General features: G+C 44.7%; 1 protein-coding gene across 1 annotated transcript; it reads right to left on the reverse strand.

The window, feature by feature from the left end:
* Window positions 1–239: 239 nt before the first annotated feature.
* LOC133925825 (type I inositol polyphosphate 5-phosphatase 10-like) lies at window positions 240–4,261 on the reverse strand. The gene is made up of 8 exons (XM_062371576.1): window positions 4,117–4,261; window positions 3,966–4,020; window positions 3,650–3,749; window positions 3,448–3,552; window positions 1,345–2,166; window positions 1,149–1,257; window positions 888–1,036; window positions 240–765 (listed from the first exon to the last, which is right to left on the reverse strand). Exons 2-8 carry the CDS (start codon window positions 4,009–4,011, stop codon window positions 540–542), a joined length of 1,557 nt encoding a protein of 518 aa, XP_062227560.1. The 5' UTR covers window positions 4,012–4,020; window positions 4,117–4,261; the 3' UTR covers window positions 240–539.
* Window positions 4,262–15,303: the final 11,042 nt, after the last annotated feature.

The raw sequence follows: 15,303 nt of genomic DNA on the forward strand, positions 1-15,303 counted from the left end.
GGGCTACCATGACGCTCCACTCTAAAGGGAGTCAGAGTTTCGCTTGGAGGCCGTGGTTACTCCTGATCAGTGGAGGTGACCATGTTTGAGAAGCTCACCGACAACGGATAGTGGTGCAAACTTTTAGTTAGTCGGATGGATGAAATTTTTTCACTTCATTTGCATCCCTACATAGCTCATTAAACAATATAAAGGTGTAATCAAAATGAGCATAGAAAATGTGATCGATGATATGTAAAAACAAGAATATTCAAAATTATCTGTCTACAGATATATGACAATCTACCTATATATTATCATGTTTTTAAAGTAAAAACACAATATACTTTCTCGTAACCCTTAACATTCGGATATTTTAGACAGATATCCTATCTTTTTTTCTTTGACCGGGAGATAGCATTGGATATCTATTGTTGGATCTTATATTTGCTTAATAGGCTTTCGGTCGGTTGGGGGACGGAACATATCCGTCCTGTTTTCACCCCTTGGTCTCTACAATCTTCTCTGCTTTCAGTAAGCTGCCTATACAACACAAAACTCTACGACGAGGGCTCGCTGAGGCCATGCCTTTGCAGCAACGCCGGCTTGTCATGGCCGATCAGCGAGCTGATCGAATAGTATCCCCTCCTGAGCTTGCTGTCATCGTCGGCGTCCATCTCGACGGCGAACACGCCGCAGACCGGCCGGTGGTCCGAGAACCTCGACTCGCCGCGCAGGTACTGCAGCTGCTCGATGCCGTCTCCATGCCACAGTATCCGGTCGCACCTACGCTGACATGAACAATGTTCAGTACACTTTTATGGCACCTCGACGAGAGCAAGAGCTGAAGAATTAGAACGCTCGAATCTGGGTATCAGATGATGGTGATGGGTGTTGTTTGTTTGTACCATGCAGGCGTCCTCCGTTTCTTCTTGGACTTGACCGTCTCCCCGGCGTAGGCGTCGGAGTTGTGCGTGTACTTGTAAGTCGGCGCGAAGCAGATCTTGCCTTCCTTCCACCCTCTGAACACTCTTCCAGCTTCTTTCTCGATTATCAGCTGCATAAATTGTTGTGTTTTATGGTTAAATTTTGGCCAAACAAGGTGTTAACATTCGTGATTTTCAGAGAAACATCAGTGTCTGATCAAACTGGTTGTTCATGGTTCATACCTGATCCTTCTCCAATAGAGCGTCCCAATCATTCTCCTCGAGCAATGTTCTTGTCTCGTCGTAGCTTAGCGACATTCGATAATTCAGATCGCCGAGCCATATCATCCGGCTGCTTGAAATTCAAATCAATCCAAGTTTTATTATATAATTGCATCAGTACTCCAACTTGTGATGGTTCAGAGCTAGCAAAGCTTACTCGTGCTCAAGAATCCTCTCCGGGACTCGATGGCTGGCCGGCGCCTTGCAGGCGCGCGGGAAGTGCGCGCTCCTGAGGATCTCGGCGACGTCGGCGTTCCGGCGCACCTCGTCGCCCTCCTTCTCGCCGGAGGCCAGGTGGCTGCAGACGAAGCAGAGGCTGGTGCGGTGCAGCGTCATGCTCATGGCGATGCATCCCTTGTTGCCGAGCCAGCCCATGATGCCCCTGCCGACGCAGTCCACGCGGAGGTGGCCGATATGCTCCACCAGCTCCTTCTTCACCCACACCGACAGGAACAGCCCCACCATCTGCTTGCTCGCGATCAGGCAGTAGCTCATGCCGACGACGCCTGGCTCGCATTGCGCCACCGCGGCGGTGTCGTTGTTAGCGTCGGCGTTGTTGTCACCGCTGGTCGACGTCTCGCCGCCGCCGCCGCTCTTGGACGGCGCCTCGGCCTCGGCCTCGGCATCGGCATCGGCGCGGTACACGGACGCGCGTATCTCGGTCGCCCGGCGGCGCATGGAGGACGACTCCGGGGAGCAGTTGCACGTCTTGACGAGCGCGCTGTCGACGCGGTAGCTGTTGCTGAGCACCTTGAGCGACGGCGTCTGGAAGAAGAGGTTGCCGCTGGAGGACCGGGACGGGGAGTCGCGGCGGCGGTGCTGGGCGTCGGGCAGCTCTGGCGGCGGCAGGTCGTCGTCGTCAGGCTGCTCTTGGGGCATGTTGAGGGCCTGGTGGATGAGGGCCAGCCACCTCGACGCCGGCTCGTTGTCCTCCAGGACCAGCACGTTGCCGGCGGTCAGGGGAACTATCTCCTGAAATCTACTCATCTAACCTCAGAGTCAATGACTGGCAAACGTACCAAAGATACATATCATGCAATCAAAATTCAAACATAAATTAAACGAGAAGAATGAAAAAAAACTACATCCGTTCAAAAGCATTTTGTTTTGAAATAGTCATTAAAAGTAAACTTGTTAATTTCTTTTATAATATGTTTTCAATCTATTATATTAATTTGAGAAGAAAAATTAGCCAACACGTTCATTCTCGAGATCACGAAATTATCATGCTAATTAAAAAAATTCTAGACCATTTATTATGAACATCTAACGATCTAGATTAAATCAAAGAGCTCATATCAAATACGATTAATAAATAGCTAAATTTAAAAACCAAATAGTCAATATCAAATATGATTAATAAATACATAAATTCAGAATTAAAAATTATAAAAAATAGCAGTTCAATTTTGATGTAGTTTGGAAAGAAAAATATCTAAATAAAGAGTCCAAATAAATAAAATAAATAATAATTAAAATTGAGATTAGAATAAAAAAAATAAGGATTCATATATAAAAAATCAAATTATTATAAAAATTAAAAACCTAAATATAGAATCCATGTAAAATACAATTAATCGATAGCTAAAATTATAATAAAAAATAATGAAAAAATTCAAAAATTTTACTAAGATAATAGATTTAGAATCACCGTGTAGCTCAAGATCACCACATCAAGCAGATAGTAGACAAGGCACCGCATGCAGACAAGGCAAATATGTTCTGATTTTGGTTGGAATGCCTACACCTAACGTACGATTTTGACAGTTGATCAAAATGTATATAAATTGAATGAATATGTGTATACGATTTGGGTACAAGTTTGCAGCATAAATAATTTTTCTTTTTCACTAACATAATTTTTATTTTTTCTTCTAATTTATGTGTTTTGTAAATAAATGACACTAAACTCATACAAAACTAAAGAGACTAATTTTTAATCAAAGATTATCATGATAAAATATTACAACGAGACTAGCCACGCTATTAACGTGGACCACCTTACTAGTTGCTATAAAATTAACATCATATTAAAAGTACTTTGAAATACAAATTTATTGAAACAATTTTTTTTATACTAAATATGCATATAATTTGACTAATTGTAAATCAAAACTTATAAAATTGATCTTTTTCGAAATAAAATGCACTTACATTTTTTTTGAATGGAGGAAGTAAAATACAACAATAGAGCAAGCGCCCCGAATGCCATGAATATGCATGACACGACGGTGCTTCAAGATGTGAAATGTGGCCGTACCCTAGGACGTAAATGTCAGGAGACTCCTCTACTTGCAGAAAATCCTGCAGGTTGAGCCGATTGTTTGGAGTCTTTCCTCCCACATTCCATGTTGCAACAAACATTCTGCATGTGTGTGTATACGCAGTTGTATTCATCATCTTCTGTACCGGAATCAATCATGATTCAACTACAACAAAATCAATTGAATGTTGCCAATTACCGGTACTGGCAGGTATCATCGTTCTGCCTGTTGGGCAAATCCACGCAGTTTAGGCTCGCACTCTTCAACCCTGCCCGTGCTCCAATGTGGTTATGTGGATCTGAAACACCAAAAGGGAGAAGAAAATTAACTACTCCATGAAGTTCTTTATGGGTGAATTTTCATTGCTCTGTGGTAGATCAAATTATCCGACAAGATTTTTACGTGCAACACCAGATATATCCACGCCTATTACGATAAGAGTGCGAAAGCGAAAGCGAATCATGGAGCTGCAAAACTGAGACTGACATGAACAGCTCGATCAGAGATAACTAACCTGAGCCGTCCAAGTCCCTCCCTTTCATGGCGTAGACGCCGGACATGGCGCAAGCCTGGAAACATATAAAATGGCAGATCAGAAACGCACATTGTGAGACCCAGTTCACACCATGTGATGATCTGTTTGTTTGAACGTCAAGAAATCTCACCTTTTTCTTCTCTCGTTTCAAAGGAAGAGCATGGTTTCGGCTTCCACCCTACGGGCTACGGCGTTTCCGTTCCGAGTTTGGCGTGAAGGAAGCTCTGTTCATCCGAGCGATGGAGAGAGAAACGTGGGGTGCCGGGAGATGGTCGACGGAGAAGAAGGGGCACGGGAAATGGGGAGTACTTGGGTGGTAGGGAGGGACTTGTGAGGGCTACTTGAAATGCCAGGCCGCCAGCGCGTATATTTCTGGTTGCTAAGGGTTTATCTGGTAGGGTTTTCAATTTTTTCAGAATCGTTTTGGTTTTATTTTCTTTCTAGAAATATTTTTTTGATGAATTGAATTTATTTTGTATAATTTTTTAGTTAGTTTGATGAATTCTGATTCTCAAGAGAACATGACAGTTGTAAATGAAAATGAAGTAATTTAAAAAACGAGAGAAACAATATTTTGCTTGTTTCTTCCTTGTAGTGTAAAAAGGAGAAATGTTTCTCTCATTTTAAATTTGAATCATTTACCAAAAGCACTGTTTGATGAGGATTCTGCTGATTTAGTCAGAATCTGAAACGCCCCTTGCAACCAAAGACACCCCAAGATAATAAGATATGTTTGAGTAATCATTTGCCTAGTTAACCTTTTTCCCCTGCTCTCACGGCTGTTTGGATAAAGAGGATTACATCCAAATTCATAGGACTTAAGTGCAAGTTTAGACTAAATCGTAAAAATTCCTAGATCAACCCTTCTTTTGAATAGGTCTCCACCAAAAGGTGGCAACTGCTCCATAGACGTAGGAACAATCTCGACCAAAAGGAGGTTGTATATACGAGTGTACGGATATATGAAACTTATGTGGCATATATATACTTTCCTTAAGGGTAAAATTCGAAGAACTATATTTATGTGATCTAAATATTGCAAAAATACTCTTCTGAACCTATTTTACAAACTACGTGAGCTTTGTTCATATTGCCACAAAACTACACTTTTTAGCCAACTAGTTTTAGTTAGGACGTCAACTGCGCGATGTTTGTAGACCGGGCTGTTAGTTGATGTCTAAACTGATGTATTAGGAAAAAAATATGTATTTTGTGACAATATAAGCAAAGTTGGTGTGGTTCTATGAAACTCTCCGCTTACCTCTTGTAGGTCATGGCATTCTCACGCATATTGAGTAGGATGAAAATGGTATGAAAACAATCGAAAAAAGATCTAAATCACTTTTAGTTTCATATTTTCTCTCGGAAACGAAGTGGATAACGATAATGCTAGAAATAATTATGCGTCGATAATATGAGAAAACAGGAAACATTGTTGTTGAGATAAAAACATGACGATATCAATTGAAAATTGATAATTCAGAACAGATATAATATCAGATGAACTTCCTACGACAAATATAGTACTAGCACGACTAAAAAAAGTACTAGCAGCTTAACAAGATGACAAATACATCATCACAGGTACTAATAAAACAATCAATAGTTATAGTCTCATAGGTTATACATAGATTAAATAGCGTGTCCTTGAAACCACTAAGAGACAAAAGTTCTGCCTTTATCGTGAGTCCAAAAAGCATCACAAAAGAATGAAGCATTAGATCATAACTGTCGAACGAGACGACTGATGAAATACTCGTAGAGTGTGGGATTGAGGCTAGCAGTTGGGCTTAGCTGCTTGAGTCTAGACCCTTATATGTTAACAATTGACATACATGAGCTATGATGGGGAGAAACAATAATTACTATCTAAAACAGAAAAAGTCAAAAATAATCAGAAGAGCTTAAAATCGTTTCCATAAACTTTTATCATTTTCATTTATGTTTCCTTAGAATGTTCAGGCGGAAGACTTGGTAAAGAGGATTTACCGTTTTGTTTTCATCCCTAACGTTGAGTAAAGGCAAACTGTGATTGCAATGTCGTTATAACTAGTGTGTTCTCATTCTCGCAACAGCGGGGTGGTGGCGCAGTTGGCTAGCGCGTAGGTCTCATAGCTTGATGAGTTATCCTGAGGTCGACAGTTCGAGCCTCTCTCACCCCAACGCAACCAAGTGATGATGAAATGCAATCGTGACACATGGGTCGTCACAGACATCAGATTACCTGATGATAGAACGTACGCGCTGAGCTTGGTCTTTTTTCTTTTTTTTTACAACCCTTTCTTTTTCATCCCTTTTTAAGTCACAGTCATTTTGAGTTACAACAATTTCTTAACTGTTAAAGAAATCACAGCTACGCACACAAATCTGCAGCGAATTTGAGCTATAGATTGACCTGGTTCCTGATCCTCTGTCCCTGCCGTCAAATGGAACCGGCTGTAGCATTTTACTACTTCTCCATGACAAAGCTACTACTAACTCTCAACTTAATTCATCACATATGGTATTCGCAACAAAAAAGTTTAGATTGTTTTTTATTGTTTTTTTTAAGATCCGAAACGGCTAATATTAATTAAGGAGAAGTTAGGCAGCATGTAAGACACATACTGTAAAATACACGAGAAAACACACTCAAGCAAAACAGCAGGCATTCACCAGGCTGATGCAGGACGAGTGAGATGAATAAGGGGGTGTTTGGATGCGTGCATCCGCGCGTGCAACGTTCGGCATATAGGATTACTGAGACGGATGTTTGGATGGGCGGATAACCAGAGCAGCCTTGCACGTGCGGGTGCAGGCATACGGTCGGATGCTGCATCCACGCGTGCGTCCGATTCGGTCATAGCTGCCGTCCTGGCTCACCGGATGCAGCTGGGCCCACTCGTTAGCGACAGCGAGCTTCTTCATGCAGCTTCAGATTCAGCCTACCAAACACAAACTTAAATTCAACATGCATCCGCTCATCTAACCAACCAAATACACTTCTTTTCCAGAATACGGATCCCCTCAACCTGCTTCCCCTCATCCAGGATATACGATGCAGCTCTACAAAACCTCGTGCGGACAACTAAACACACCCTAAGAGGATTACTCGCTAAGCAAATAGCAACTAGAGGCCGAAAACAGAAATAGAACAGAAGCTAAGGCGCTAAGACGCTAAGAGGATGTAAGGCTTCGGTGTCAACCATTGCTAGCAGTATGAATTGTAGATCTTTTGCACCTGCCAGTACCCACTGCTAGGCGTCATCCTACAAATCAGACACAACACGGCTTAAAGATTCTCCTTGCTTGTTGAAAACTCGATTGTTTCGCTCCTTCCAGACAGTCCAAAGGACTAGAGTGCAAAGCGAGAGGAGATCCTTTGCTGCTTGTCCTGATGCACATTGAGTGAGGGATTTGTACCATTCTATACCGCAAGACCTAGATGTGCTCATTGGCCAAGAGACCCGGTGCTATGTTGGGTTGCTATGCCCAATAGGCATTCCTGGTCCAAATCTCTTGCGTAAAAGCGCAGTCCATAAACAAGTGATCCACCGTCTCAATGTTTGGCCATCCACGTCGTTGTAACCGATCGGTAGTCTAAATACGTCTTTGGAGGAGAAGCCAAAGGAAAAACTTACATCGTGGGGGAGCCCAGGGCCGTCATACCATGATGTCCATCTCAGATGTTACCGTACCTTCTAACTAGTGGAGATAAGCTGATCGGGCAGAGTATTCCCCTGAAGGAATATGCATCCAGGTGATTGTGTCCATAGTAGTACCACTCGTATCTATGTGCACTGGATGAATAAGAGACCAAAGGTCAATGTAATCAGCTAGAAGAGGCGGGGTAAGATTGTGTTATAGATCCCGAATCCATCTGTCATCAGTGAGGGCATCAGAAACTATGCGGTTTTTGCGCTTACTGTGATGATACAGGGAGGGGAACAAGGACGCCGGCGCTACACCCTTCAGCCAATTGGACAGCCAGAAGGAAGCCTTCTTTCCATCGCCAAGCTGAACCGAAGTGGCAACATTAAAGAGAGCAACATCAGTCAAACTGACCGGTAGATGCATACCCAGCCAAGGATGTTCCGGTTGCAGACGGAACGCCTCGACCCTTACGACGTTATCCCGAGACGGGCCGGATGGCACGGGACGGGACCCGTGCAATTAAGGACCCCACGCCTCTCTGCCAGAACGTGGCAGCAACTGATGCTGAGCGCGGCGGGAGCAGTTGGAGGTAACAGGCCACGCACGCTCTTTAAATGCGGCCTCGGGCCTTTGACTGGCTGACACCTCAACGGTGGGCCCCTCGGGGGCCTCTACCAGGGGGCTTTCTGGGTCGTTGGGGTACCGAGTGCTCGGGGGTACTGTTCACCTCCCCGAGCACTCTCTCCCGAGAATGCCCCTTCTTGTCATCGGGGAACCAAGTGCTCGGGGGTACTGTTCACCTCCGTGAGCACTATCTCCCGGGCACTCTTGCATGGATCCTCGGGGAACCGAGTGCTCTGGGGCTGCTGCACGCAGCCCCGAGCACTCTCTCCCGGAACTTCCTTCGGTGGGTCCTCGGGATACTTGGGTGCCCAGGGGCCACCGCCGGCGGCCCCGGGCACATTTCTACCAGTACTCAGCTCTCCTGGTCGTCGGGGGACTAGGGTGCTCGGGGGTCACCGTACACCTTCCCGAGCACTTTCTTCCCGATACTTAGGTTTCGTGGATCATCGGGGAACTAGGGTACTCAGGGCCACCGACTGTGGCCCCGAGCGCCCTCTCCCGGGACTCGATCTTTCTCACCTTGCAACTCCGCGAGATGGCGCCATGTGGCGGATGGCTGGCCTGGCCTCGGGATTCGGGGACCCCCGGTTCCTGATATACCGACAGCAGGGAGCAACCCGATGGCAGCGGTGAGGATCTTGCATTTTTATAAGAAATAATAGTAAATAGTTATAATATAGTAGGGAAAATTAGTATACAATATTTAGAATGGAGTAGAAAAAATCTAGAATAGAGGAGAAAAATTAGAAAAGTTAGGATAGAAAAGTTAGAATAGAGTAGATCTAGTTCAGAAATTTGCAATAGTTAGAAAAATTAGTATAGTTAGATGGAAAATTTAGTATAGTTTGAAAATTTTGGTTAGAATAGTTTGAGGTAGTTCGGCAATGTAGAATATTTAGAAAAGTTTGAATATTTAGATAATTTAGTGTTAGAAATACTTAGAAAAATAGTAGGAAAGTAGTTAGAGAAATGTCATCGATGCAATCCCCTCGTCCAACCGCTCGAACATTTGGGTCCTCATAGTTGAGATGGATCCTGATGCCCAAAGGAGGATCATGTCGGTAAGTCTGACGAACCTTCTCATTTGTTAATTTTGTTTTCTTTCTAAGTAGTCTTTCCATACTGATGGTCGTCGTGAACTTGGATAGCTTCCTCGGCGTGGGCTGCCTTATCCGAAGGCCGATAATGCGGGGGGCCTGGCGGCATACTCGGATGATGTTGTCATCATGGGCAGCATGGACCCAAGCAGGAGCGGAGGTGGCAACTCATATTCACAGGCTCCATCCTTTTCCGGCGGCGTGGAGTCAGAGGGGGATGACAATGCGAAGGCCAGCTCTCCGACGGACGATTCTAAGCCATCAAGGCCAATAGCTCCAGCTCCCTTAGTTCTCGTTGACCTGGTGTCAGTCACGCCAACTGGAGATCCGACCCAGGGGGTTCGGTTGCGACACAAACACTCGGAGTAGTGGCCCCAACTTTGGTAAGTTAAGATTTTAGCTAGGGCCTTTGTAACTACATCATTTTTTGACTTCGAGTAATTTTAGCCCCCGTCTCAGGACCACGGCAAGGCAATCATTGCCGCAGGTTCATCAAGCGGTGCTCCCCCAACCCCGATGGACTCGGCAACCAAAGGAGGCGCCTCAAAGAAGACAATCAAAAGGTCAGCGTCCCTCCTGATCTGCGTGAAGCCTTCTCTGGCCAAGAAGTAGCTCAGGCATGCATAAGTGTTGTAGACCTCTTTCCTTTGTCGATAGGAGCACATTATTTAAATTCTTCTTTTTCAGGCTATTCAGAGCACCACTAGTGGTCCCCAAGCCTCTGCCTTCCCAGGCCCTTGTCGTGACCTCCTCTGAGGGAGATGCAAGGAGGCTCAGTGAGTCCACGGCATCGGTCGCTGGCAACCAAGCTCTCCCCTCGAACCGGGGCCACGAGCTACCTGAGGATCTAACTTGGAAGCTGATCATTGAAGGTCCTCCCGGTCATGATCCGGATAGTGTCTTCTCATCGTTCTACATGGTGAGAGTTTTCCTACTAAACAATTACTTTGTTGATGTAATGATGGATACTGACCTGAGATTTTGCAGGTGTACACGGTGCGGCTAAAGAAAGTCTGCGAGGAGGCCCAGCGAGCGACCACCCGAGTGGACACGCTTGAAGAAGATATCATCGTGCTACGCTAGAAACTCTCCCAGGTGACCGGCAACAAGGAAAGGGCAATCGCCGAACTGGAGGGCCGGACGAAGGAATGTCTCCGGTATTCCCGATTTACCACCTCTTCACCTTATCACTCTTAACATGTTGTCCTACAGAACTCTCTGTGGCCCGAGAAGCCATAGCATAGGAGGAGGCCAAGATGTCAGCTACCCGCCAACAATTTGTTGTTGCCCTCAACGTCTTCCAAGAAGTGCTTGCCGGAGTCGGGATCCAAGCAGAAGCTACCGATAATGATGAAGGATCGAGATGGGGACCTAGAGGGGAGTGAATAGGCCTTTTTCAAAAAAAATCCTCTAAATAAGCTACATATTTAGACTTAATGAAATTAAATATGAAATTTAAAACTACTCTAAGCCAAGTAACAAGGTGTAATCCTATATGAGATATAAACATTAGGATTAACACAAAACAATTTATGAACTTGCAATAAAGTAAAGTAAATATGCAAAATAACCAAAAGATGGAGACACGAGGATGTTGTTCCCGAAGTTCGGATCCTTGAGGGGATCCTATGTCTCCGTTGAGAGGCTCGGTCATACTTGAGCCAGGTCTGTTTCAACCCTTTTCCTCCTGATGTTGCATAAAGCACTACTCGGCTTCCTTGTGGTATTTCTTCCCTTACGGAGGCGAAATACAGCCTTCACAAACTTTCTCACGGCACACCACAAACGTGTTGGTGGCTCGTGAGTGACTCCTAGCCATCTAGGACTCCTCAAACTCTAAGAGAAAAGAATGCAAACACAAAAGCTTTGAGATGACACCTAGGGCTCAACGATCAACTTTTGTTTTCTGGCACTCAAGCTCTCTTTTCAAGTCCTTATCAAAGGTGGAACACTTTCTTGGGAGAGGAGAGGGATTTTTTTGCTTTGGAGAGCTATCAGATTCGAAAATGGTAGCCTCTATGGAGTGGGAGGGGGAAGGGGTATAAATAGACCCATTCAAAACTAGCCATTTGACACCTTTTTAGCCCACATCGGAAGTTTTGAACCCCACGATCGAAATATCTGATCAGTTCAAAATAACGGATTTGAACTTCAAAACTCAAACCTGACCTGGTAAAAATAACACATCAGAACATCTGATTCCGATGTGGAGAATTAAATTGAGACCGAAAGGTCTATGTTCACTAAAACTGGATGTTCCGACCCTTATCCAAACATCCAGTGTTGGATTTTGATTCAAGACCGAGACCTCAAAGGTTGAGAAAATTGGATTGCCTAGTCTACATCGGAACATCTGATGTAAATATTGGAACATCCGATGTAAATATCGTAACATCCGATATTAAAAAGAATCCCAAACCGAGGACCCCATGTTCTAAAATTTCAGACTATCCGATGACATCGGAACTTCCGATATAAACATCAGAACATCCGATGTCAATGAGAAGGTTTTGACTTGGTGTTCGTATTGTGAACATGTGTCGGTTTCTATACTGATTGTAGAACTTTTTGAGCACTAAGTTCGAGACCAAATCACAGCGTTGCACCCCTCTCAATAGTACATTGGTCCTGTACTCAATTTCGAAAACAAAAGAGTACTTTAAGGAGTAAAACTGTTTGTCGTCTTCTTTCTTCAATTGTTGGGTGTCGCCAACGTCGTGTTGCTTACATCATTGGGACTTTTACCTATTCAAAATATTCATTCAATACATTAGTCCCTTAATCGTTTGTCCTCAATCATCAAAACCCACATAGAAAGCCTAGATGCACTTTCAGATGATGATACCACTGGGCTAGCCACCCGAGCGACCAAGCTTGTTGAGGCGTTCGGGGGACTCCGAGGGAAGGTAGACGAGCACCTCTCGAGCTAGTTCCAGTAGAGCGCAGAGCAAGTGGTTGCCTTCATGCTAGCCATCCTGAAGAACTACTACTCTGAGATCAATGTCAATGTTCTCCATGTAGCCTTTGGGTCGCGCCCTTGCCTTAGCTTTTTCTTTTTCTTTATCATGAGGTCTATAATGAACACTTGGTAGCTTTTGTTAGATTGGTAGGAATTTAAACACTTTTCACATTTGATGAGAGTACTTCGTGCTAAACTCTTTTGACAGCATATCGTGCTCTTCTTACTAACTTTTTTCTTCGATTAGTTCGGGACACGTTAATCTCTAGTCGAAACGCTTATTATGACCAGCCTTAGGTCCGCTTGAGTGGGAGGCATCGTAGCCCTGAGTCAATCATGGAGCGTGAGAAGGAGCCTTTTCGCAACTCCGACTTCTCTTCTCGTTGGAGTCTCAGGAGACACACAATATGTTGTTTTCGGTTTCTAGTGCCTATTACTTGTTAAGCCCCTGACTGTCTATTCGGAAAGAAGGGTTCCGGTTAGGCAGTCTAAATAGTAAAAATATAATAAAGAGAAGAGAGCTCATATTGCCTTTGGGTCAAGAAAAGCTTTCCGCTGCCCCTGGTGCGCGTTTAGGATGACGAACCCGAGAAGTGACTTAACTCGTTTGTCGGGCATGACCATGCACAGAAAGACAAGGCAGGAAAAGAATTTAGGCGACATCATAGGCAATATAATCTTTATTATTATGAAAGGTACTCTTAGTACTTATACTTGGGACTTACAAAGTTTATTGACGACCCACGAGTTATTGTAGACCTATTATCTTAAACCTAACAAACACGGAGTAGATTAAATCGATAAACAACGACCCTTATTATGTCGAAGGAGCGTAGTTGTTGTTTATATGGATTCTGAACTTGTTGTGGAACCAAGCCCCTAGGTTTCTAGGTTTGTGTCTCGAGGCGTTGTGGTCACGGTCACTACTAATGCGTCTTGTCCATCTTGATCCTTAAGCTCTTGGGTTCCTAGCTTGGTTGGTGTTGCTACCATGTCAAGACTCCATTTGTCGTAACAGAGACTTGCCTTGGGGAAACATCGGACGATGATGACCCCTTCGGGTCTTGAGATCTTCATGCACTAATAAGTGTCATGCGTGGTTGCCATGAATTTGACGAGAGTAGGTCTTCCGAAGATGGCATTGTATGCCGTCTCGAAGTCAACCACGTTGAACATAATTTTTTCTATTCGGAAGTTGTCATGCTTCCCAAATGTAATGGGGAGCGATATCTGGCTGATGTGGGTGGCCGAAGATCCGGGTACTGTACCGTGGAAGGCTTGAGTAACTGGCTTGATAGAAAATCAGGTGATCTGCATCCCTTCAAGGGCATTAGCAAAGAGCATGTTCTGTGAACTCCCTCCATCAATAAGAACTCGAGTGACCCTGCAGTTATTTATCGTAACCTCGACCACTATCGGGAAGCAGCTTGGCCGTATGAAATTATCAGGGCGATCATCTTGGCCGAAGGAGGTCTCGATATTTGACCACTTAACGATCTAGCAACTCTTGGGGATGGCATCTAAAACTTCTCGGGCTACTATCTTATACTGCCTTATGGACTCGTAGGATGCAAAACCACCAAACATGTGGACTTCTTACCTTTGACCGCTTTTTTGACCTCCGCCTTGACCAACTTTTTCCAGACGCGGCCCTCGTGGATGTTGTGGTTCTCGGTTCAGTGGAGGTCGCACCAAGACTTACGATCGCACTCGCCGGAGCCTGGTGTAAAGTTATTTCCCCAGGAAGAATCAGGACACTTATCGAGACAGGTGTCAGGTAGACCTTTCGCAAAAACTTCCTCAGATTTATTTTTCTTGTACTTACCTTTCTTGGCGTTCTTCTTACACTTGATCTTGACCTTATCACCCGCAAGCCTGGGTTGAGGGCTTTTGGTGCCCTAGGTATTCTCCTTAATGAAGAGGAGTGCATCTTTAGCCTTGGCAAACTCATCGACAATCTTTGTGGGCTCTTTGACTGTCTCGGGCTCCTAGATGGCAATGTTTTCAATGCACCTCTGGCTCTTAACCCCCCGAATAAATGTTTGTATGATGTCATAGTCACTGACCTTGGAGATGTTGTTCCGAATATTGCTGAAGCAGCGTACAAACTAGCGCAAGGTTTCGTTCCCCATCTTCACACAACAATAGAGATGTTTTTTTGTGTCATGGCAAACATATGTACTCTAGAAGTTGGCTCAGAATATATCACAAAACTGCTACCACAAGTAAATTGTCCCCGATGATAGGTTGGTCAACTATGTCCTAGCTGCCCCTTTAAAGTCTGTAGGGAGGTAATTTACCATTACCTTTTCGTCCCCACCAGCCACTTGGATAGCTGTGGTATAGATCTGGAGAAACTCAATGGGATTCATGCTTCTATTGTATTTCTCGACCGTCCCAAGGTGGAACCTTGCCAGCCAGCTTAAAATCCATAAATCTAGAGAGAAGGCTAGACATTCGTTGATGGCACTCTACTTGCATGGTTCCAGCAGCCTCGGGAGTTTTTCCAATAGGGGTCGACCCCAATTTGATCAATGTCGGGATGTCTCTCGATCGGATTGTCGATGGGTAGACAAAACCCCTTCGGAGGTCCTTGGTCGTCTTCGCTGGCCATCGATCAGCTCACGCAAGTCATTGATCGGATGACCTTTGACTTGTGAGGCTTGGTGGTGGTTATTCGCCTGGTTGTCATCCCGAAACCTTGTTTTGGGGGTTACGCCTCTCCGAGACAGATACGTCTTGTGACAGGGGATTACGTGATCTACCCAGGTTAGCACTATTTCTGGCTAAGGCTAGATGAGAATTCTTGGTTGGGATGATGACCTCTTTTGTTAAGTCAATTGTTGAGTTCATCTAGTCCTTACCGGCTGGGGTCACCGGGAAGGATGCATGAGGGTCTCTTGTAAAGGAGAATCCTCTTAGCGGTCACATATCTTAAGCGTTCAGCCCCTGTTGATGGTTGGAAAATGGTTGGAACTGGGAAGGTGTGATCATTTGGTGCTAA

Source organism: Phragmites australis, chromosome 8, assembly GCF_958298935.1.
Source record: "Phragmites australis chromosome 8, lpPhrAust1.1, whole genome shotgun sequence".
Classification (NCBI taxonomy): domain Eukaryota; kingdom Viridiplantae; phylum Streptophyta; class Magnoliopsida; order Poales; family Poaceae; genus Phragmites; species Phragmites australis.